The 26,301-nt window shown below is 37.6% G+C and overlaps 1 protein-coding gene across 1 annotated transcript in view; it reads left to right on the forward strand.

Moving 5' to 3' along the window:
• The first annotated feature begins 17,129 nt into the window (after positions 1-17,129).
• The window catches only part of TTLL7 (tubulin tyrosine ligase like 7), a 44,046-nt gene continuing 34,874 nt past the window's right edge, over positions 17,130-26,301 (forward strand). Inside the window, exons 1-6 of the mRNA XM_062497390.1 lie at positions 17,130-17,154; positions 17,308-17,439; positions 18,357-18,478; positions 19,166-19,233; positions 24,254-24,412; positions 25,919-26,135. Coding sequence (XP_062353374.1) covers positions 17,130-17,154; positions 17,308-17,439; positions 18,357-18,478; positions 19,166-19,233; positions 24,254-24,412; positions 25,919-26,135 — 723 coding nt within the window. The remainder of the gene's footprint in view (positions 17,155-17,307; positions 17,440-18,356; positions 18,479-19,165; positions 19,234-24,253; positions 24,413-25,918; positions 26,136-26,301) is intronic.

Below are 26,301 nucleotides of genomic sequence, written 5' to 3' on the forward strand. Positions count from 1 at the left end.
ATTTCACAGTTAGACACAGTGATGTGTTGACATGTTTATTTTCATCCTTGCTTAGTAGCAAAATGCTAAATATATTCTTCTTTGGTTACATTAAAGTATGTTTCCTTTCAACTTTGTCCTTGGGTTGACATGTGTTTGTTTTATTTTTAGCACTTGAAAACCAACACAGTTATATTCCTATAGGGTGCAGTGGAAGCACTGGAGTATAGCATAAGAAAATGAAATCAGATACTTAATACTGAATTGTTGCAGGTGGAGAGGCAAAGATCTTGATACTGATTATGACCACGAAAAACAAGTGCACTGACAGGACAAAATATTGTGAGATTTGATGGGGAAATCACTCTTAATCTTCTTGCTTGGAATGAACTTTTCTTGAAGAATATAGAATAGAGCTATGTGATAGAAGACTGTACTTTCTCTGCTTTTGTGGGTGGTTGTCAAATGTTTAGTGTTCATTGAACATGAAATTTCTGTGAATTTGTAATAGTGTTTTATCCTTCCAAGCTTATCTTGGTGGTGTGGAAGGTGGGAGAAACATGCAAATACACTTTATGTTAATTATTGGTGAAAGAAATCTCAAAGATGTGCAATCCAGAAAAACCTATCCTTTGAATTGCATTTTATTTCATAGGGAGTTTTAGAGGGTTGTAATATTGTCCTAACTTTTTATGTCAACTTGAAGCCTTTGAAAGACTATAACTTAGTAGCGAGCATTAACAATTAGGCATTAATTTGAATAAAAAGTTTTTTTTTTTTCTAAAAATGAACAAGAATGATCTGAGAAAATGAGTTTGGTATGTTTTGTGCCACTTAACAATGAGAGCATTTACAGAAAATAGTATTTCTGAGGAGGGAAAGGAGATATCCAGTGAATAAAATAAAGCATGGAGATACAGGAATCAATGCTGTTTCATGCCAAATCTGTTTCAAATTCATAGAGTTGGGAATCTTGTACGATATCGTGCTAGTTTTGGCTAGGGAAATGTCAATTTTCTTCACAGTACATAGTTTGGGGCTCCATTTTGCATTTGTGCTGAAAACCCTGTTGGTAAGAGATGTTTTTGTTATTGCTGAGCGGGTCTTACAAAGAGCCAAAGCTTTTTCTGCTGCTTGTACTGCCCTGCTGGCAAGGAGACTGGGGATGCATGGGAAATTGAGAGGGGACACAGCTGGGACAGCAGATCCCAACCCACCAAAGGGGTGTCCCATAGCGTATGACAGCTTGCTTGGCAAATAAAGAGGGGTGAAGAAGGAGGAAGGGGGGAGGTTGGGAGTGATAACTTTTGTCTTCCCGAAGAACTGCTGCTCATGATGGAGCTGTGGTTTCCTGGGGATGGTTTAATGCCTGCCCGCTTGCCCGTGGGAAGCGGTTCATAAATTCCTTGCTTACATTTCCTGTACGTGCAGCTCTTGCTTTCCCTATAGAACTGTCTTTTTCTCAGCCCTTGACTTTTCTTACTTTAATCCTGATTCTCTGACCCATGGTGGGAGATTGAAGGGAAGGGAGCGAGTGGTGGCCTGCTGCTTAGTTGGCAACTCAGCTTAGACACTGACAGATATTGACGCAGAGCAGTATCCACAAGTGCCGAAATAGAAGACAAGTAAGGGAACAATACAGAGTTAGATTTGAAAGTCTGGACACCAGTTGAGAAATCATGCAGTTAATGACCCTGAGCAGTCAATTAAAAAAGCCTATATATTACTTTGTTCTGTTGCCTCTAGGTATGAAGAGAAAATGAAAGGACATTGTGGCCTTTTGTGCCAAAAGCAACATTCAGGAATACAAACATGTGCAGGAAGCAAGTCTTTGATATTTTATGAGAAAATTAGATAAAATTTATTGGAAATGAAAATAAAATAGAAGGTATATTCATGTGAATGTGTGTTTGGGAAGGTCTAACACAGATAGTCAACACACCATTTAGTTTCATTGATAAATAAAAAGTCTCAGTCATGGGATATGCATGCATAATATGGTTCCAGTTGTTTGAGGATAATAGATTAATGGTACAATTGAAGCTGAGTCTCTGCAACAGCTGGATGTAATACACCTGGAACCAAGACAGTATGAGGAGCTGTGGGGAAAAGTCATCTGTGGGAAGAGACTTCAGGAAAGATGTCCAGATTTCACTCCCTGTTCTATTCTTCCACGTGAAGTTGCATCTCAGTAGGTCGCACTAGGTTTCCTCCTAGAATTTCCTACTGTTTTGAAGTCCTTGAAACCAATTCTTCAATTTTGGAAGGTGTATCTGGCCAATCATGGATGCAGTAGAGGCCTTAATCTTTCTCTTGAATGGGCAATCAAGAGAGATATTCTCTGTTGTTCAGAGAGACCTGCTCCTATCATTTGCAAACTAAGAGAGTAGGAAGTAAGGGGAAATGTCTTGTATGTACCTTGTAGCCTTTGTACCTTCTGCTCCCCAGCTGCATTCTACCTGTATTTGATTTTCAAAGGCTGGCATTTGGGCTGGTAGGACTACCAACAGTTTATGTGAATATATCCTTTCCTATCTCACTAGAATCTATCTGTAATACTTCATCTGATGCCTTGAGAGGTTACCTAGAGCAGAGGCTAGGCAGGGTTAAAGGAATAAAGTAGGTATTTATTAAAAAGGCCTTCAAAGGATACACATTGGGCAGTACAAGAGCCTGGCTACACCCAAGATGACAGGTCACACGTTTTCACACTTAAATTAGTTTTGGTCCATTTACATATTGGGGTTAATTGTCCTATTACAGCTTCAGGTTATGAAATCCCATCCTCCCAGATTGCTCTCCTCAGTTCTCTGTTGTTTACACTTTTTGGGCTGAAAAAGGATTGTTTTGTCTAATTAAACTGTGAGGAGAACTTGTTAACACTTAATATGAAGTTCAGAGTTATATACTAATGCAGTACAGTATCTGGATAATATGAAAGCTAAGATTTAAGGCATCACATCCTTGTAGGATAGGTGTGGCCATAGTGGTGTGGTCAGTCTTGTCTGGCTGCACAACATCTGTTGTGCCTGACTCCTATAAAACTACTGCAAAAGAATGGAGTGCACTTGGTATCTCCAGTTTTCTTCCATGGTTGTTAATTTTTGGTGGCTTTTGTTTGTTTATTTTTTTCTGTGAGGGAAGAGTAATCCATTTGAACAAAGGAACTTTCCAAACCTTTTATTGTCAGTTATCTTTTGAGGTCCACAGTCCATTAAAATGTACCGAGCTGTCAAATCAGAGCAATCTTTTCTTAATGTAAAAGAATAACATGACAAAGAAAAGCCATTTTTTGAAGTGATGTCGGAAAACAATTTCTTATTGGTACAAGTTGACATTGTAAAAGAAAACAACCTCATTTGAAGAATATGAGTAGTTTCAGAATACTATAGAAACGGCTAATCTAGTCAAGGATGTACCTTTTCTCTTTCCATTACTGCACTTAGTATATAATTTGGTTTAAAAAATTGATCTATAAGACTGTAATCCTGGCTTCACTGAAACCAGATTGGTTTGATTTCAAAGCTCAGGTCTCATTGGTCCAAGCCTGGAAGAGAATTAGAATCTTTTTTCTCATTGCAAATTATTAACTTCTTTAGCCTTCTTCTATACTAGTGTCTTGTTATTGCGATCTTGAGCTCTTAATTCTACATTTGGAGAAACCATTGTCCTCATTACAGTTGCTCATACCCCTGTTATATCTCTTCCCAGTCACTGAGTCATTTTCTGTTTTTAGATTTTACTTCTTGTTAGCTTATTGTTATGACTAAATCCTACTGACTTTCTTCCAACGACTCTTATCACTAGGTAAAGTGGGAAATAATACATTATTTTCTTATATCGTGCCTTTGTCTTGCCACCCAAAACACAGGGAGAAAATACCTAGAAAGGGTTAAAAAGAGATCTAAAAAGTGCTAGAGACAGGCTAAGTGGGAAGGAGCTGCTGCTGCAGCCAGTCTTTCCCTGGTGTATTACTGCCTGAAACTGTATCAGCTGTCAATTATTGATAGAAAAACCTGTTTCCTGCGGGCTGACTCTTCAGACAGTTTCAGCAGTGCAACACTAATGGTGAGTGATTTCATTTTGCTACTTCTACTGCAGAATTATTTTAAACCTGTTTCTATATCAGTAGGAGGTCCTGGTATGACTGTGTATTCTGCAGTATGTAATCTTGTCAGCTAAATGCATGATAAATAAATGTTTTGCACTCTTGGTAATTGTATGCAGAAGAATTTGGTATATCACCCTGCCACATGCTGCTGCAAAGGTTTTATTTGTTTGTTTGTGATTTTTTTGTGTATTTTTTCACTATGACTCTCTGCTGCAGACTGTTAATTGAAATCCTTGCCTCCAGTTTGAATGTTCATGCATTCTGTCCAGCACATATATTTTGCAATGATTTTTCCAGGATTCTTGTTTCTTTTCTTTATTTTTTATGCTTTTTCTGATCCATCCTTGAGCTTGCCTTTCCATATCTTTCCTTATGATAAAGAACCAGATTTAGGAGCATCTACTGAATGCAGTAAATTGTGAACTGTTGGGAAAAATGTACTTATGGAGAGCAGCACAAAGTATTTTGTGGGCAGTGTATCTATATATCACCTGCACAGTAATCCCTGTTTCTAAACATGTGAATCCTTCATGAGCTGTGGGCTATCAAGTCCTGCCTCTAGACAGCCAGGCAATTCTGAAAGTGATGCTTGAAGCTTGTAATCTTTGTCAAGAAAGAGAGACATTTGGAGGCAACTCAGTAAGTTTGAGCTGTAATTTCTACTGTGATTAAAGTTTGATTTAAATGGACTCTAGTTATGACATGGATGAGACCAGAGTCTTAATTACAATCAAAAATGAATTGTGTCATCAGGAGGTCTGTCCTGGAACTGAAACATCACGATACAAAGTCCACGGAAGTCAATAGAAATATCTATATTTACTTCACTAGTTACAGAGAAAATCCTGTATGGTTGATCTCATTTACACTATAGACTTGAGAAAAAAAAATGTAATTTTTTTATCTTCAGAATTATGGGACTGGGAGATTTCCTGAAGAAAGCTTTAATTTCCTTTGAGCAATTAAAGGAGCTAAAAAAACTGGGAAGAAGTTTTATATTTGTGATATTCAGAGTCCTGCATCAATAGCCAACTATGAATGCCATTTTATTCTCCTTTTTTTTTTCTATTTGGTATGTCAGTTGTGATCTTCTCCATTCTCATTTGTATTGACACTTTGCATGAAACGTTTCCTGAAAGATTTATTGTTTTGGCTATTAGGTGTGTTATAACTTTTCCATACCTTTTGGATTTAAAAATGCCTTTGACTCAGTTTGGTGCATTTCCTTTTTTCCTTTTCTGTGGTTAGAAGGCAAATATGCTACTCTCTTGGCTACAAATATTCTTCTATAGTGTGAAGGGTATGATATGTCTGAGAGAGTCAGAAGCACAAAACAATAAACTTCAAAATTTTCTGCCTAGGATAATATGATAAAAAAAATTATGTGGCTCAGTTCCCAGTCATGTTTTATTTTGTCTGGCAGTGATGTATGTTGCTATAACATAATAAGAAATTAATGTATTTGTTTATTTGAAAAGCAGTTAGCTTTGCAGCCAGCATGCCTTTGACTACATAAGTTTATGCATTTCTTTTTTATTATGAATTCACCTTTAAGAAATATAAGGTTAAAGCAATGGAAAATAAAATTGAGCTTTGCAAAATGAATGGAATATCCCACTGCTCCAGCCTCTGGTTGAGGACTTCTATTTCAGAATACTTTTCAAGTGCAGCTCTTAGCTCTTAATCTTAACCAACATTTTTTATTTTTAATTTTTTTAATTTAAAAAAAAATAAAAAGGAAGAAATAAGGTAATGCACACATGCCAGAACCACTTATTTTTACGTGTAGCTTTTTGGGACTTGACCAAGAGTGATGAGGACAGGACTAACTGTGATATTGTTCCAAACTTGGAACACTGCTTCTGCTGTGATTAAGGCAATGGAGAAAATAGCCATGCTTAGGGCAGTTATCTCCACAGATTCTGGAATTATTTTAAAGTACATTAAAAAGCTCTGGTGCTATTGTCAGAATGGGCTCTGCAGCTTAGAGACGGTGCGTGATTACTCAATAAATAAACTACTGAACATTACAGGGTTACCTCAGTGATGCTGTACTTATCATTTAGAAGGTACATTATCCTGATTCTGTGAGGTAAAGCAAATCCCAGGAAATTACTTTTTGTAGGCTATTCTCATGTTTTAAGTAAAAATTAAAGCTAATGTATATAAAGTCTGGTGCAGTTCACTTTTCTTTCTTATTTTGGGTATTCAAAGTATTCAATTTAGGATCAATGTTTAAGACATAATTTTTCTAGGCTTTGTGACTGCATATGGTATTTGTCTACAGGTGAGCAGTATTTGCACAAAATATTCCTATAGTAGGATAATGGAGTCTTATCTCACTACCAATGAGGATAGTCACTATTTAGATCCCCTACAATGGATAAAATAGTGTGACACAGAGGGTTTGGAGCCAATCCAGCCTTTTAAGGGAATTTCTATAAATCAGGTCAATTCATTTAAAGAAGCTTCTGAGGGCTCACATCCTTTTGAAACTGCTTGACGTTCTCCTGTTTTCATGTGCAAAAATATTTTCAAAGCAGTGGTACCCCACTGAGCCTCAAGTACTAAGCTGTGGGGAGGAAAGCATGTTTTTGTGAAATGTTTTATAGCTGCTGAGGTTTCTGGTTCATTTATCAGCTGTTTGTAAACTCTTACTAGCACTGGGTGTTGGCTGCAGTAGTCTCAGTGATACTGTAGGCCAAGTGTGAATATTTCTGACTGTCAGTTGTTCTTTACAGAGTAGAAGGATATGTCATTAAAATTTTAGAGGTCTACCAACACTAACACAGGCATACAAGTATTGCCAGTGCAGCTGAGCAAATGGTTTCATAGCTGGAAATGTCAGGATAATGTAATAAAGAATTGGGTGATGATGTAAGAACACCTTTCTTGTACTTTCATGGTCAAGAAGCTTTTGAATAAATGTTTCTTGTGATTGCAAGAAACTTCTTTTTTGGTGATTTATTCAAGACCTGATTATTGTCCTAACATTTGCACATAGGATGCTGAAGCTACAGGCTAATGTCTGCCAATTTAAATTTCAGACTGCTGTGGGAGTGTCACCCTTGTTGTTAAACTAGAAAACAATGTTATGTAGCAGCATGTGAATTAGGATGATGTAATCTTCAATCAGAGTTGTCGTGGGCTGTGTGTGAGATTTGCAGCCCATGTCTAGTGATGCTGAAATGAATCTATGAATTGCAGGCTTGTAAAATATGGGACAAAATGAGGCAGACCAACACAGGGGTGAGGTGTGGCTCTTGTGTTACACAGAACAATGTAGAAATTAATTTAACTGTATTTGTGTTCTTGCGCTCCTGAGCTTGAGGTTATTTTCACACTAAGCCAATGCTGCCAGCTTGAAGTAAGGGAGGGAGAATTTGATGTGTGAGGGGGAATTGTCTAAAGATATCATTTTCTCATTTTTTTTTTCTTCCCTGAGATCCTTAGCAAATCTATCCCCACGGTCTATTTATAATATCATGAATCACTGCAAACATATCAGCTTCATTAAAGGATTAGTGCTTTTTATGCTAAGACAGCTCTACTGATATATGTAAAATGTTAAATTGTCCTATCTTGTAGATCCCTAAGGCCTCTAGCACCTACTAGAGAAATAAATCTTGAGAAGAGAATGATAGGAAAAGAAAGGAACAGTATAATTCCAGCAGTGATTAGTGTGTGGTGTACACAATTTAAAGCACTCTGTGATAGCTGTTGGTGTGTGTTGATATGCCATAATGAAGAACATGGATGGCACACTGCAAAGTCAAAAGCAGAGCAGAGATGCTCCCGCAGGTGCCACAACTCAAATTCCTCTTCTAACTCTCTCTTGTTTACCTTTTTTACTACCAAACTCACAATGTTAATGTCACATCTCAATATTGCTATAACACAGAATCATTATGGAAACATTATCACATCTGTTTCATTTATTAGAGGCCATTGCTGTCTCACCACAGTGTTGGCCCTTAGCGTGTGTCAGTCCATCAGTGAGTGTGGCTTCCTGCACTCGGTCCTCAACACAAAGCTAAGAAATGTCCTTGTGCTGTTTGGTTCAAGGGAATGCTTCATTTATAGGCCAGTTAGCCTGACCTCAGTAGCTGGTAAGGTAATGGAACAGTTTATACTGAGAGTCGTCACACAACACTTACAGGACGGCCAGGGTATCAGACCCAGCCAGCGTGGGTTTAGGAGGGGAAGGTTGTGTTTGACTAACCTGGTCTCCTTTTATGACCTAGTGACCCATCTGGTGGATGCATGAAAAGCTGTGGATGTCTATTTGGACTTCAGCAAGGCATTTGGCACTGCCACAGCACACTCCTGGAAAAGCTGGCAGCCCATGGCTTGGACAGGAGCACTCTGTGCTGGGTTAAGAGCTGGCTGGATGGCCGGGGAGTGGTGGTGAATGGTGCTGCATCCAGCTGGCGACCGGTCACCAGTGGTGTTCTTTAGGGGTCTGTGCTGGGGCCAGTTCTGCTCAATGTTTTTATTGATGACATGGATGAGGGCATTGAGTCTTTCATTAGTAAATTTGCAGATGACACTAAGCTGGGAGCATGTGTAGATCTGTTGGAAGGTAGGAGGGCTCTGCAGAGAGACCTGGAACATTTGGATGGATGGGCATAGTCCAATAGGATGAGGTTTAATAAGTCCAAGTGCTGCATCCCGCATTTTGGCCACAATAACCCCCTGCAATGTTACAGGCTGGGGACAGTGTGGCTGCACAGTGCCCAGGCAGAAAGGGACCTGGGGGCGCTGGTCAACAGTGGCTGAACACGAGCCAGCAGTGTGCCCTGGTGGCCAAGAAGGCCAATGGCTCCTGGCCTGGATCGGGAATGGTGTGGCCAGCGGGAGCAGGGAGGCCATTCTTGCCCTGTACTTGGCACTGGTGAGGCCGCACCTTGAGGGCTGTGTCCAGTTCTGGGCCCCTCAGTTTAGGAAGGGTGTTGAGATGCTTGAGCACATCCAGAGGAGGCAGCGAGGGAGGTGAGGTTCTTGGAATACAAACCCTGTGAGGAATGGCTGAGGGAGCTGGGGTTGTTTAGCCTGGAGAAAAGGAGACTCGGGGTGACCTTATCACTCTTTATAACTTCCTGACAGGAGGCTGTAGCCAGGTGGGGGTCGCTCTCTTTTACCAGGCAGCAGCTGACAGAACAAGAGGACACAGTCTTCAGCTTCGCCAAGGGAAATATAGGTTGGATATTAGGAAAAGATTTTTTACATGAAGAGTGATCCAATACTGGAGTTGTTTGTCTGGGGAGGTGGTGGAGCTAGCACCCCTGGATGTGTTTAACAAAAGGGTGGATGTGGCACTCGGTGCCATGGTTTAGTTGAGGTGTTAGGGCATGGATTGGGCTCAATGATCTTGAAGGTCTCTTCCAACCCAGTGACTCTGTGATTCTGTGAGGTGACAGGGTCCAGCCCTCCTGTGACCATGGGTATCCAGCCACTCAGCTGTCGCTTGCAGAGCTGAGATGGCTGGGGCTCTACTGGTGTGTGTTTCTAGGCTTGAAATGGCTGCAGCACATCAATGCTACTTTAAATGAAGGTGGAATGGTTGTGTATGATATATGATATGATATGATATGATATGATATGATATGATATGTAAAACCAGTTCAAATATATATATAGATAGATATAATATTTAAAAAGATTGTATATAATGGTTCTATAATAGAGATTGGCTTTCATTTAGCAGTATTCAGTGGAACTTTCTGTGATCAGGGGATAGGAATAATTTATGTTCTAGAATTAGTGAAATGTCCTGCTGAAAGATTTATGGTGTTATTGACATTTAGTGAAGTGGTGAACAGTAGTACAAGATCTATGCATTGTCTCTGCTTTTTGCTGACAGAGAGTAGAACATGAAAGCTGGTTTTCTTTTAGCAGCAAGTGACAGAGATATTTTCTGAAATTTAGATTTTGGCGTATAAAAGCAGTTACACTTGCTTGTTTGAGCTATTTCATCAATATTTTTCCTTGCCATTTTAAATGCTAATTAATGTTTATTTAAAGTTCACATAATTTTATTTTTGAATGATTGATTTGTAAGTCATGCAGATTCTTTTCTCTTGCCTTGTCAATTTATATATTTTCTATGTTTTTACTGAACAAATAAAATATTCAAGCATTGACCTTTTACTGTAGTTTCCTAATTTGGTCTCACTTTCTTTGATGGCCTTTGTTCAATATTCAAACCATAACTAAGAAACTCTATAGCACTCAATTTGCTAACAGTCTGAAATATGTTATCACATTAGAAAGGGCTTTTGAAGGGTGAGAATGAGCTAACACATAGTCACATTGTGTGCTCTGCTATGAAAGATACTTTGGAGGTCATTTTTTAAACAGAAAATCAATCTTCAGATTTGAAAGATTTGACATTGATTTAAATTTGGCCAATGACTTGAACCTTCATTTTGGAAAATGGATGAATGCAAAAAGAAGCAATATTATTTCAAGACAAAGCTGAAAATAATAATAAAAAAAGCTTCTCTGCTCAGTTGTGGTCTCTGTATTTTTTGAGTAGGAAGTGATTAATGACTGTGAAACTGGGATGTGAAACTTCCACCATTTTAATAGTTTCTAATTCACGTCCTGTTTTCTGAATCAGGCACTCTATACTTATAATTTCATAGACATTTTGTGGTTCTAAACAATGTAAAATTTCAATCCAAAGCTGTGAAGTACAAGGTCAGGAGAAGACCAAAGTAAAATCCCCTGTGAACTAACACTGCAAAGCTCCTGGGGCTCTGTGCCACTGCATGTTGCACTGCAGGGTCATCTCCTGGCCAGCATCCAGCCATTTAGGCTAACACACTATAGCTTGCCTTGGTTGTTTGGTTGGGTGGCTTAGGGAAGTGTTAGAAGCTTTAGAAATGCTGTCCATTTGGATAAATTAGTTTAGAGAATTGTATTATGGAATGGCATGATTTAAAAAAGATGTGTAAATCATGCTGTTTGTATTCCTTTGTAGCTTGTATCTGTCCATTTAACAAGTCAAACACCTGAGAGCTCTGTGCATTCTCTGTATCTGAAAGAACTGCTGTATGAATGTCTCATCTCTTTGATGGTGGGAATAAAGGATGTTTAAATTAATAGACTTCATTTGACTTCAGAATATTTTGAAACAGACCCTAATTACATGCAATTTTAAGACAGCTGACAGATAGCCTTTTAAAAACAATCACTTTGACATATCAAGCCTCAAAATGAAGATTACTTTTTGCATATAGAATTTCTCTGTAAGAGTGAGAACTTGCCACAAAATTGTTCTTTGAACATGTAGCAAAAAAACTGGTCACTATGAAGGAAGGCTTCAACATATATTTTATGAGGCCATATATTAAAAAAATAATGAAAGGGTGGGAGGCTGTTAGTTCTGCAGTTTCATTACCGAAAATTGTTATTATCTTGTTGAGCATGGTACTGAAAAAGGAATTTTTCTCTGTTATAATTTCTGTTGATTTCTTAATCTCATTTTGAATCTGCATTTTATATCTTAATTCCAGATCAACAGTAGATTATAGGTTTGCATAACTGTAATAAATAGCACACTCCTCACTTCAGTGTGTCCAGACTTCCACAGTCTTAGATCTAAGGGTAATTCACTGAAATGATAGGTTGAAAAAACCCCGGAACTAAGATGTTTGCTAGGCCAATGCTCTGAAGACTATGTTCACATCTTTCTTTTTTCTGTTTCTGTGAAGTTTTTGTTACTTCAATTTTCCAGCCAAGTGAAGAGTGCAGATTGCAGCACTGTGAGTTGTCCTTCCGTTCCTGTGGTCACCTGCCCAGTTCTGTAACTGTATCTGCAGTGTGTCTCTGTTTCACTGCAAAAGCTCCTTATGTCAGGAGCTTTGTGGGTTTCCTTCCAGTTCCTCTGCATTTCCAAACACTTGTGACAGCACTGAGTAAATTGTACTAATGGGCTCAGAGGAAAGCAGCGGAAAATCTGCTAGTTTGAAAATCTGTTCTAAAATGTTCCACTGTTGATGAGTGTTGATGTTGGTGAGTACTTATCTGTACCCAAAGAATTCAGGAAATTACTCTGGCAATCCATTTCTGTATCTAGGTATGTAGGTGTAGCTGTCTTTGAGAGGTCTTGTCATATGTGCAGTGGCTTAAGATCTGAAGTCTTGTTTTCTGTTCATGTATGTAACGTTAAACACATGTATAACCCATGGAACTTTTCAAACTGGGCACCAGCAGTGTCACAATTGCTGAGAAGGAAGGAAGTTCTCATTACAAACAATACACTGAGTGATGTGTGGAACATGGAGCAATATGCTACATTTTGTAGCAGGTGATTCTACCATTTTGATCAATTAAATATATAAAATAAAATAATTTCAAACGTGCATATGCAATCTAGTCTCTTTTTCTTAGGGTGCACAGTTGTGGTTTCATAGTTTCTGTCCTGATCCAAACTAGGTTGAAGAATCTCATTGACTTGAGTTGTTTGGAAGAGATTCTCAAATTGCACTATCTTATTTTCAGTTTGAATTTGACTTTCCCTGCTCTTTTAAAATCTGATTAATTAAGCCTTTTTTTGGGATGCTTTCTGTTTGGGCGAAAAAAAGGGGATAGGGTCTAATGACATAAAATTACTATTTAGAAATCAAAATCTTTCCAGACTGCATCAGTAAAGGAAGTGAAGTTTCATGAGAGGCAGAGGTCACTTGTGAGTAGTCTAGAGAAAATAACTCAAGGAAGTTAGAGAGGGATTTGTTAAAAAATACCTGCATATAATCTAGGCCAGAAGAATACTTTTCAGTGCAATTTACTAATTTATTATGATACACTTAATTTGTGTAACAGCATAAAATACTATGCATTTTTGAGTTTCTAGAATATATTACAACTTGTCAAAGAATCACTCTATTAACTATGAAACCATTTCTTTCCACTGTCTCCTGCTCTTTACCAAGGCACTCTTGTATCTTGCTCAGACTGTTCCTTTAAATGGACTTGAGCATCTGCTGTGCTCTCTGTTCTTGTGCAACACTTCCCTCTCCAGCAACAAGAGCATTCTGCCTCTTCTGTCCCTGGAGGAAAAAAGATCCTTTTTTTTTTTTTTTTGTCTTCTGTGCCTTTCTAGGACAGGACTGTGTGCAATGTATCTCTCCTACTGTCACTCTCACACCTTTGCCAGACAGCTGTAAAGTTCACATCTCAGATTTTTTTTTTCTCTGTAGAGCACTTTTAATCAAAGTTCTTGTTTATATAAGAATGTGCTAACCTGATGAAGATGCGTTCATTTCTTCACAAATATTGAATCTGCATGATTGAGCAACAAACCTTCACCAATTTATGTGTATCAGGATTTCAGGAGGGAAATGGTATATGCAGCAGGAACTGCAGTCCTTTTCTGCCTGAGTGTGAATTCAGGTATTTCTGACAGGTGACTTTCTCCAAAAGTCCCAGTTTGAAAATAAAATGCTTTCTTCTATGTTATTAAAAGCAGACCTTAGAAACAGGTCTCTCAGGTAGATTACGAGTGAGATATGCCTCTGCATTATTGTAGCTGAACATGGGTTATAGGTTATGCTTATTTTATGAGCAAAAACTGTCACAGGTGTGAGAACTGACTCAGAATCAGATGTAACCATAACCTGACAAGGCTGCTGCTGTTACTGTGCATGATCTGGGTGAGCCCTGCCATCAGCTTTGGCCTGTGACTGGCAGAGGCTGCCTGCAGAGCAGTCTGTGCTGCAAGTCTTTTCCTTCAGCTGTGCTCTGACCTGAGAGTACAGCTTGGCAATAATAACAAATCAGATGTGAGCTAGAAGAAGAAGGGGAGGACTTGGGTCAGAGGAGGAAGTAACTTTGGGATGATTTCTGCTGTATAGAATTAAAAAAGACGTGTAGGATCCTGTGGCTGCCAGGGCCTGCGCTCTGCCATGTTTTCTGTCAGTGCTGTCTGAGTGTACTGTCCTTCCAGCCCCCTCCCCTGAGCAGCAGCCCTTCGTGTATTGCTCTGGGAGGTGCATTCCTGTCTCTGCCAAGTGATCCATTCCTCTGGTTAGAGAGCTGGTCATCTAAGGGCAGTGAGAGGAACAGCTGCAGTTTACCTGGGAAGATTGCAGCTTCCTCAGCAGAGTGTGTTAGGTTTTCTTGCTGCAGAATTGGAACGTCTCATGCTACTGCACTGGGGATGTACAAAGCAGGGAGGTCTAAACAGGGGCAAGTCAACTGCTCCCACAGCTTAGCCTACAATTCACAGCAGCAACTCACTGCTCTGGGTAATGTACCCCCTAGGTGAGATTCAGTGTCTCTCATCTGCCACTTCACATGGTGGGAAGTAAAGCTGAGTCGGTCCCATTTCATTGGACCTTATTTGCCCTTTGGAAAGAATCAAAGGGAAGGACTGCATCCTATGTAAAATATTTTGCAAAATGAATGGTTTAGAACTGCTAGTGCTTTGGTATTCAGTGAAATGGTTGGTTGAAGATAGGCTAGTAAAGTGATGTCAAGCAGTTGTAAAACAATTTTGAATTATTACATACAAGCTTAGGTCAAAATACGAATATTTATTGCTATGGAATGGTGCTTTTGAAAAGTTAAAATCCTAAAGTAAATTTGAGTACAGAGTACAGTCCCATTACTTTGTTTTCCATATGGCTGAACTACTAATTGTCCTTAGAATACTCTAAAGGTGGCCATAAATCTTTACTGTATACTCATGTATGTGTGCTTAAAAATGGACTGGTCACAGACCTTGAGTGTTGGTACATGCTATTTAGACCCTAAAGAGTATTCTTTTGAGCATAATAGTGTCTATCTAAAGAAAAGCAGTAATTCAGCAGTGTGGTGCAGTTTGGAATTCTATGATCCATCTTCAGAATACAGTGTGTTATAGTAACTTTGGGCAGATAATTTTCTGTGATTGTAAGATGAATGAAAGTTTTATGAGCTGCTCACTTTTTATTAGCATATCATAGCTTGTAAATCATGCTGTACTAGTAAAGGGCTGGTGTTTCTCACAGGGCAATGTTAGTCGTCTTAATATTCTTCCAAATTTATTAAAAGTTTTGACTCAGTACAGCAAAGAAACAACTGCCAGGCATTTTTTTCTACATCCATAGAAATCCTTAATTGGCTAACAGATGTACTTCAGTATTATTCCCAGGAACTAAACATGTCTTGTACTCTGGTGGTATTCTTAGCCTGAGAAACTGATAACACGCAGTAGCCAGTGAGTCACTGTGCCCAGCACTGCTTTTCCTTCACAGCGGTTTTAAGGAGGACGAATGCTTTGCTTTCCCAACTCTGTGTCTAATTTTAGTATGCCAGTGGGCCCGAGGACTTTCAGGCCACCTTCTCAGCTAATGTCATCCAAAACATTCAAACTACAAAATGGCAGAGTGTTACTGCTGTGCTGACATTGTATCTGTGTATAAAACATCTCCAGTTCTTTGTGGATAAGTACACAGGGACACTAAGGGGACATGAGGGAGATTTGTCTTGTAACAAAACAGAATTTGACTCCTAGTACATTTGTGATAGTAATAAAAGAGCCATAATCTGTTCTTTTTATCCTTTTACATTACTGGGCTGTTAAGGGTAAATGTCTGTTGTGAAAGGAAGTTAGATATTGCAGCTCAAAATATCTGCTTTTGTATTTTCTTAAAAGGCAGGTGGCTTGTCCAGAACACACTTACATCTCTCTCCTCTGCTGTGTTTACACACACAGAAAAATAAAAATGTGGATTTATAAGTAATATTTTAGTAATTTTGTTAATGCACAACTCGTCCAGTCTTATGACCACATATATTTCACATCATAAGTCATGGCTGAATTTGACTTTGCTGTAATTTTGTGCTATTTATAGTAGAAGAAATCCCTTGTGCTCTCTATAAAGCTATTTTAAATAAGTCTTGCAATCACCAAAAGCAGCAATATAAACTGATCTAAAGTGTGAGGAACTTTAGCTACACACATAACTGCAGAAAAGAAATGAAAGCTTTTAAAGATCAGTAACATTATAAATGTTTTGAAAACTTCTAGATTTGTTTGTGGCAACTGGCCAAAGACAGCATTTATTTCCTTGCAGACTTTGGTTTAACAGTCCTGCATGCCCAAAGTCATGTAGCAGTTTGTTTAGAAGTGATATATTCCCAAGGTTTTTTCCCTAATATTTTAACCCATTGTTCTTATGTGCTTAAGCTGTACCTAAAAACTTTTTGATATGTGAAATTTTTCATGTAGTGTTGTATTCATGAGGGAAAACAAGAAAAAGGAATTTTGTGTGACAGTAGATGTAAAAATAGCATTTTATGTAAATAAATGCTCACTTTAAAAACTGAGAATTTATGTTTGCTGACCCAAAATGTCTTCAAATTGCATCTGTTTTGTCATGAAGTGGTCATGAAACTGCAGCCACATTACCACATGGTTATTGAACAATTGCTTTAAAAATAACTGAAAAGTGAAAAAGGGGAAATGGATTATTTGTATTATTTCAGGTATTTCCCATTTGGTACTGAAAACCTATCACAGAGTATGTCTGATTTTAATTTTTTACTTAAAATATGGTTTTAAATGACTCTATATTCACTGAGCTTTGTGGAGATAGAAAGTGGCAGTACTGATTGAATTCAGTCTTGCCTATTTTCATGTCCAAAATGTCCCATACCCAAATGAAAATCAGAAAAAGCGGTAATATAATTTCATTTTGAAAATTAACACTGCAAAACGATTTTTCCAGAAAGAAAATTGAACTGCAATGAACAAAGTTTTGTATTTACAATAGCTTGATCAATCTTGTAAAATAAGCAATTCTTTATACATGCAATTAAAAATGTTTTCTTATTTAGTTTCCTGCTTTTTTTCAGGATTTGTCTATGAGAAAGTCTCTCTTACTTTTTTTAACACAGGTATCTATCCATTCCAGAACTAATATTTTCTGCAACCAGAGACTGAAATGGCATGACTGGAGTTTTAAGTAATTTGGCTTGGACATTTTCACCATTTGCTGAGAACTTGGAACAGAATTTGAACTCTATTTCTGCAGTATCCTAGATTATAATGCCATCCTTTCCTAATGAGGGAGGTATGCTAGTCTTGGATTTTTAATATACCCTATGAACTATTCAGTGTGCTTGTACCTATAAACTGTGATGGAGTACTGTTTCTACTTTTACGTAATTTGTATATGTTATTTGAGATAAAAAAATGTTGATCGTTGCAACATTGTTTTTCAAAGATAACCATGGAAGTGCTCCTCTGACTTTGAGTTCGGAACTACCCTATCAGGGCACAATTAAAAGAAAAGTCAGAAAGAAGAAGAAGAATGGAGTCATCACTGCCAATGTTGCTGGCACAAAATATGAAATTGGTAGGAAGCTGCATATTTTGTTTTCATCCTAATAGCCTTTGATGTGAGAGAGTTACTGATTAAAGGAGTGAATTAATGGACTTTGCATCAAGCTGATAGTGAGACTTTTCTGAAGGAGTTTCTTTCTTAAGAAACCTGAGGTTTTCTTGTAACATTTAATTCATAGCTTTCAATCCTGTGCATCTATTCATCCCCATTGTTACTCATATTAATTCCCACTTGTTCCATTGAAATGTAAAAACTTAGGTAATCAATAAGGCTGTGGAAGAACCTTCTAGATATGTGTTATGTATTGTTTGGAAGTTTACTTAAAGCCTTGAAAGCTGAGCAGTGTAAATTCAATGTTAAATGCTCTAATACAGAGGCTTCTCAATAAAATCCATTAATGTTTTGTATTTTCATGTTTGGTACTAAAATATTTTTTTCCTAGTATCAGAGTTATACATGGCACATAATCACATAGTCCTTTTTTTAATTTTTACTTTTTTAAAACTAAAATAATGCATGCATTTGCTTTTGCAACAATGTACCTTGTCAAAGGAGGCATTTTTGTCCCTATCTGCAGTGACACTTATAGTCATCACTGTTTTAAAATTGCCTTATGGCATAACCAAGATTAAATCTAACTGCTGAACAAGAGGATTTTTGCTGGATGATTGGGGAATACCTTGAAGCTCTTTGCAGTTCTCATCAGTGGTTGAGTCCTGCCTCACTGTGAGGTGCTGTAACTTTGTAATGGCAGGTTTGTGACAGGCTGATGCAAATATTGCAAGATAAATAGCTTCCCATGCTAACATTGTTCTCAAACAAAGGGTTCTATATTGGAGGTGTTTAAAATGTTAATTAATTTTTAAATGTTGAAAATTAATCTATTTTAGAGATTCAAAGTAGTCCCTAAGTGTGTGGTTTCTCCACAGTGCGTGTAGTAATACAGGAAATGGGCTTTGTGAAAACGCGTGATGAGGATGAAACAGCAAATCTTATCTGGAGCGATTGTGCTGTGCAGCAAGAGAAGATTGCTGAGCTGCGGAACTATCAGGTACTGTGGCAGTTTAGATTTTTGACATCTTTCAATAAGCTGCTTCACTCTGAAATGTTCAGTAATTGTCAGTAACTGCTCAGTTCCATTTGTGTGAAGGGGAAAAAAAGCCCACACAAACCACAACCAACCAGGCTGCATTAAGGCTGTACCACTGCCTAGCTTAAAATCCTATTCTCTTTTCCACAGTCATTTGCTCTTACCACTTGGAATTGGGTGTGTAAATATCTGGGGCTGTTCTTTCATGCTTTTTTCTGCTAGTTGGGTGTTGTGAATGATCAATTTAAAGAAGATACAAAATATCGTTTATAAGTTTCTCATAAGCTTTGAAGCAGTAAGTTAACAACCATAACTCTCTCCACAGTCCTGTGAATAAATATTTTGGGTTTTTACCTTTATCTTGTGTTTGCATTCTTTGTTTTTAGATAGCTTTATGAATAAAACTATGATACTCTCATGCATGCAGTTAAAGCAATGGCACTCATACTGATGGAAGAGAATACAACTTGCAGCATCTCTGGCATTGCTAAGAATATGTAGTATAGTGTAAGATATTATCTTAAATAATTTAGATGTAACACTACTTTTGTTTGCCTGAGCATGCAGCTGTTTTAAATGATTGTAAGAAGGTATGCCAGAAAAACTACAAATTTTCAATTAATTTTCTTTTTTTTCTTACTTCCTCAGAGAATCAATCATTTTCCAGGAATGGGAGAGATATGCAGAAAGGATTTTCTGGCAAGAAACATGACTAAGTAATATTTCTTTTAATATTAAGAAGTTTTCCAGCTGTAGTATTTAATGCAATAATATACAGAGCTATTGCTTTTGAGGCTTCTTTGTTTTTACTAAGAAACTAGAAAGGACCAAGAATAATTTTCAAAGTCCTTTAATAACTTCAGCTTTGGTCCTGAATCTTTAGTATTGGAGTGGGCTTCTTTATTTCTCCAATTGACTTCACTGGAATATTATGTGGGTTCACTTCTCTGTCTAAACATTGCAGAATGTAGGTGAGTCTTGAATTAATGTACAATAAACCTAATACATAATACACCCACGTATGTATCCCATAATAGTAGAACAGAAAAAAAAAGAACTATATGTGGCTGGATAGTGCATCTGGACTATTCTGTGCAATGTGCTCTAGGGTAACCCTGCTTCATCTGGGAGGCTGAACCAGAGAACCCACTGAGGTCCCTTCCAACCTGACCAGTTCTGTGATAGTATTTGTTTAAAATAATTAATGGCTATGGTTTTGTGCATATCAAATTTAAAATATGTGAAGCATCTTACTGTTTATATAAGAAATTAGTTAGTGAGGCTCATTTGTCTAATTAAAAATTCTCCTCACTCTAGTGGAATAACTGGGTTCTGAGGAATTATCCTAGCTGAGAATCTGTGAGTAAGACTTATGAGAAAACAGTACTAAATAATGATCTGATAGCCTGGTAGGAAGGAAAGGTTTGAGGGTAAATATATGTCAATATTTTACTCTAATCTGAATTAGTTTGTAGAGCAATTATTAATAGAGTTAATCTTTTGGCCCTCAACCTGACTTACGCAACTTAACTGCTAACAGAACAGAATTTGTTTTCATATGAATGTGTTTAATGTGAGTAATGTGAGATCTCTCTCTCTCTCTGTTTCAATTTCTTTTTCCTTTTCTGTTTTGTAACTAAAACACATAACATGTAGAATGTATGCAACTATTATGATGCAACTATTGTGTGCTTTGCTGTGTTGTCTCCATGTGAGCTCTCCGCAGAGCTTCCCTGTGTCAGTGGTGCTGCACAAGCACTTTGCACTGCCCCTCTTGGACTGAAAGTAAAACACAGAGATAGCACATGGAAGCAGCTGTTTGGAGAAGTCTTGGAAATAGTCAGCTTGGTACACAGTGGTACCCCTGTGTATTACTGCAGTTCTGTGGTCTTTTAAAAAAAATATGGAAAATGGACAAAAGGCTCTTGTTATCTTGCACACATTCTTTCAAATGCAGTCTGATGATACCTGTCTCAACCTACTGAATTCTGAGTTCAAAACACAGTCTGAAGTTACTCAATGCTGAGATTGCACAAATAGTTAAGATGGGAATAATTTCTCTTACTCTGTAACTCTGGGTCAAACATCTATGTTGCGACTTCACTTAATATCAGTAGATAGAGCAGGGCTTAATCAGTTGCTTTTTTTGTCTCAATATTGGCCTCACAACTCAATACTGGCCTCACAACTCAGTATTCATACTTCATAAAAATCAAAATAATATGCCTTGAGACTGCTGTTAAAATTATAAGTCAGTTGAGATATGTGGTTGAGCAGGCTCTTGCCCGTAGAGTGCTGGATTTTGTTTCCTACTGCTCTTGTTCTGTCTTAATATTTGAATGTGCAGAAACGCGAATTCTCTTGTCTTGTTTACTGCTGCATGCCATCTTTTCTACTCCCATTACTGATTCTACTGATCACTATCATTGAGAGATAATTAAACTGTATTGAGAATTGGTGGAGTGGCCTTTTTTTCTTTTACTCCCATGTTTGTTGTTGTATTGATTTCACCCTTCCATTTTATGCACATTGTTGGGAATGAAGTAGAAGAACAAATCTACCTTACTTTGAGAGAAAAATACTATTCAGGAGGTAATGCACTTTAGGAGTTCTTTTTGCAGGCAATATCCAAGCACTCTGGATCACAGGACAATGTGGTTTTCACATGCAGAAAGGTAGAAGAGACCAGTGTATTATGTAACATGTGTAATATGAAAAAAGACAACTCAGCAAAGAAAGTGTAGGAACACAGAATAATGGATCAGATGGAAAGAGGAATGTAATTGAGAAAAAAAGGCCAGCATGAGCATCACTTTCAAGGGTAATAATCAGAACACAGAAGAGAAAAATGTAACAACAGAAGTGCCATCGTAGGGCGAACTAGATCTTAAGAGACCATTGTGAAGTGTCTCTTAGATGAGAGCTCCTCTTGTGAAGGATAAGTGTGGTTACAAAATGCATTCAGTAAATGGGGGAGAAGGTGCACAGGATGAGTGGGAAGGGGCATGGATCCATCTATGTGATACTGTTTTTTCCAGCACCTTTGTTGATGATACTAAAAAAGTTCATGAAGTGATCATGGGCCAAGAATCATTCTCATCCGTACATACCCACTAACTTTTCATATGTGAAAAGTCAGAGGATTTTGAAATTTAGGCAGTGGAATCTGCATTATTAGACTGAAGGTTGTTCCTTTAGTAAGCTGTGTTTTGTTCAACGCCATTGATTCTTTGGTACAGAAAGCACTATGAGATCAAGAGCACATTCTGACCATATTTGTGAGTAGAATAGTACTCAGAAGAACAATAATTTGCTGTTTATTTCTCAGACCTCCTGATAAGGACAGCAAAGTCTAAAGGATGGAGCAGCACAGTGAAAAAGTGGTTACTCATAGTAGTGGATGGCCCATGTGCAGAAAAATAGGGCTATTGTAATGGAATAGGCCTTGATTCTACAGGCTACTTAATGATGTTCCTAAGCTCTTTCTGAATAGGGCCTTGCAGGGAAAGAACAGAGCTGAATTCTTTTTTTGAAAGTTTTAGTGAGCCCCAGAACCTATAAACAATGCTGAAGCATTCCACTTCATAATATTAAGTGTTTGTAATCCACCCAGTTATGCATTGAAAAGGCATATAGAACTAATATACTTTCAGTCACAAAATAATATCAATATATCAAGAATATCTTGAAGCTATATTCAATGAGTAGGGAGTGTGTGTATTGAAACCCCTAAGTAATTTAAACAGCAGTCTCTAGCATGTAACAGGATGCAAATGATAGATAATCTGGAGAGGGATTTAAACTAACACAGAAATTGCTTTTTGCCTGAAGGATAATTTCTGCCTAGATAAGGTACTCAGTTGGCAAAGTAATTACATTTGTAAAGACAGAGCAGATGAAGAGTAGTTTAACAATATAAATGAATCAGGAATTATAATATCCACTTCTGCTTTCAAAAAGTTTTCCTGACTATTTAGTGGCTTTCACTGGACTGGATTTGTAAGAATAATAGTTACAATGAAGCTGCAGAAGCACTGAACCTCATGCAGTACTGCTGTAGCTGTTGTGGTTTCTGCAGAGTGTTTGTTGGGCAGTTGGCTACTCCGTTTGGTGACAGTGTATCCATTATACCAGTCTGCTTGGCTACAGTCCTAGCCCTACACATGTGGCTGGCAGCTCTGTTTTTTCCATTATTATTTTAGCCACTTAAAGAAAAAGTATCTGCCCAAGAGTATTAATGTAAGCTCATAGTAGAAATGAAAAATGGAAATTATATTGCCTCTTTTACACATTAGTTATGCTGATGCTATTAGTTTTCAATACAAAATGAGAAAAACACCTAAACCTGTACGTAATTAAAAAGTATTAAACTTCACTGTAGTGGCATTAAACAAAAAAAGTTTGGGAACTTCCTGTATCAATTAATTTCTTTTTAAACTTCCAATTCTTTTCTGTTGGTCTGTGGATATTTGTGTTTTAGATGTGTCCACTCTATGCTACAGTGTAGTTGTGAATTACCTGAAATAATTTCATATGAGGTTCTGTGTGCAGGAAATTTCAGGTACTGAGTAGCTGAAGCAAGCTAGCTGCACCAGTATGTAACTTAGCAAAGACTACATTTATCCTGTTGGGAACTAGGATACCAGTGTGCATAGTACGGAGTCCCCAGTGCTCCTATGCCTCGGCTGCTAACCAGCATTACAGCAACTCGTGTGTACCTCAGCCAGACTGACAGTGTGCTGTGGGTGTATCTTCTGTCTGCCACATACACAGCTCTGGCTGATGGAAACTTCTACTACCTGAATTCCTTACCATTCTTCCATTTTTCTTCACATACAACAGAGGTACAGAATAAGATACACTCACTACCTCAGATGCCACAGCTATTAAAGCAGGGAGACCAGGACCTTGCTTCATCCTTTCCCCAGATTCAGAGTTTGATTCCCTATTTTTATTTTAGTTCTTCTGTTCCATCCCTTCACCCCTATTCCCTCCCTGCTTGGTCTTGCTTTGAATGTCTTTGCTTTCTTTTGATTAAATTAGGTTCTCTTGGAATCTTAATCCTGATATACTGGGACCAAACACTAATCAAAACTTTTGTGATTTGTCCTACATAGGAAATGAATGAGTTGCTTGGCCTGTGTCCTAGTCTATTTACTACAATTCCTTACTTTTAAAATTCTTTTAAAAGGAACAAAAAACTCTTCCTTAACTGCTTCCATTCTAATTTTAAATTCAGTCTTTTTTGCACTTTGGAGGAAACTCCAAATATCCCAACTCCTCTTTTTTTTGTCTGTTGATCCTCATACCTCCCCAGACACCTACTAATATGAAAATTAAGATACTTCCCAAATACCACCCCCCTTCCAAAAAATCCATTCTTTGTTATAAGTTCAATATTTCCAAGAATAGGAATAGCATTGACTCATCTGAGTCTCTGGCCAAAAATTGTAACAGGATTGAGATGGATGCCAAGAAACGAGATGGATGCCAGTAACATAATAAGCACATAAGCAAAAATGCTCAAGATACTCTGCTTTTGAATGTAGCATATTCACACTCATTTTAATATGTAATAGAGCTCTAACTATTCTTAAAGAAATGCAAAAGTTTACTTTCATATTACAGAATTTTTCTAAAAAACTTCCCTTATCAAATCATAAGTGGTTTTTAATCTTGAGGATTGAAACATCAAAGTAATCAAAAGATTTTAACTCAATTACCCTTTTCTTGCAGAATGATCAAGAGTCAGCCTCAGGAGTACAGTTTCGTTCCTCGAACATGGATCTTTCCTGCAGAATACACACAGTTTCAGAACTATGTAAAAGAATTGAAGAAGAAACGTAGACAGAAAACTTTCATAGTCAAACCAGCTAATGGTGCAATGGGACATGGGTGAGTTGTGAGTTAACTCGAGTCTTCTTACCTGTTAGAGATGAAATCCAGGGCTACTTACAACATTAACAGAAGCTGTGTATTAGTAAGAAGATTGTATTGTGAGTCATATGAAAGTCAGTGTATTGGGTGAAGGCTTCACAAGCCTTAAATAAGCTCAAACAATTGTTAAGAACAGTTATTTTTTCGTGAATTTTTCTGCTGTGCTTAGATTTATAGGGTGAGATTATATTGGGCATAACTGGCAGGGTTCTGGTGGCTGGAGGCTGCAGGGATGGTGTGTGGGAAGTCAGGATCTTTAACAGCTTTAAAAACAGCCCAAGCACCCCATTGTGTTCCCAAACTGTGGCCAGTCAGAGAAGCAGAAACCTGTTTAAGAGCAGCAGCCACAAGGTGTAGGAGAGACAGAGGAGATGCTGTTGGGGATGTGGCTGGATTTGCCCTCTTGGAAGCAGGGCACACCCCTGAAGAGACTGTGATCTGCAGTTGAGTTGAAGTTTTGTTTGTGACAGGGCTGCATAGTAAAAATCCAATGAGATAAATACTGCAATTGCATTTTTATTTTTTTTCCCCAATATTTTGTTTTAACTTTTTTTGCTTTTAATATCAATTTGAATTATACAGTATAGTAAAGCTCTTAGTTTTTCAGCATATGTCAGAATTACTATAAAAGTAAGGCACCCAAACTTTTCCATTTCCTCATTTTTCAGTCCTCTTGATAAGGGCAAAGATAAGCTGAAGGGAAAGGTACCAGTATAGTTCAGAGAAATTTCTGCCAAGTATTTCACTCTATTACGAGTATTCAGCACCAAACCTCTGAAATATATAATAGAGAATAAGATTAAGGTAGAATTAAGGTTCTGGGAATTTTAGGTTAATAATTGTGTACTGAAAATACTAGCTTTTACAGTTGTTTAAAAGCCTATGTAGTTAAAGACTATAAGTTCATAAGTTCATATATAAACCTGTTTTCATTCTGGTTTGAGGGGACTGGAAATACAGAAATACTGAGCTTAATCTCTGCCATCCTCAGTCATACAGATCAGTGTCCTTCTTTGCAAACTTCATCACCTAATGTTAGCACTGAAAGTTCTTTGCAGCCTGTACCTCAGGCAGAAGTTGTGACAAAGACTGGAAGTCTATTTTTAGAGCTGCATGGGGAATAATCACAGAAGCTGGAGACTGGTCGTTCTGCCAAACAATTTCTAAGTGTAGAGCAAACTCATTACTACAAATTGTTGAATCAAAACAAGCAGAAAGTTACTTTGAAATGGCTCATTGCCGGGTTTTGTTTTTTTTTTTTTTTTCATCTAGTGAAGCTCAGTAAAGGACAGGATACCAAAAGCCTTGTAAGGGAATGGAACATTTTCTCTGCCCTAAAAATCAGATATCTAAGTCTCTTTCTCTAGATAGGCTTTAGTCTGTTTCACTACTTGTCTGGGTGACCACTATAATCTATTTAAAAAAGTAATGTCCAAGTTTTAAAATAACTTTTGTTTTTACCAGGATCTCTTTAATAAGAAATGGAGAAAAGTTACAAGCTCAGGATCACTTAATTGTTCAGGAATATCTTGACAAACCATTTCTTATGGAAGGCTACAAGTTTGATTTACGTGTGTATATTCTTGTAACTTCCTGTGATCCATTAAAAGTATTTTTATATCATGATGGACTGGTGAGAATGGGCACAGAAAAGTATCACCCCCCCAGTGACTCAAATTTGGTAAGTTGGAATTAATTTCAATTTTATTGCTTATGGTGTAGACTTTAACCCATGTAGTGTTTGCAGGTGGTAAAACTAAATAAATTGAGACTTGAATTCATCTGGATAAACTTCTGCATTGTCATTGAAGAGGAAAAAAAATTATGTCAAAGGTACTTAACACATT

This window comes from Cinclus cinclus, chromosome 8, assembly GCF_963662255.1.
Source record: "Cinclus cinclus chromosome 8, bCinCin1.1, whole genome shotgun sequence".
Lineage (NCBI taxonomy): Eukaryota > Metazoa > Chordata > Aves > Passeriformes > Cinclidae > Cinclus > Cinclus cinclus.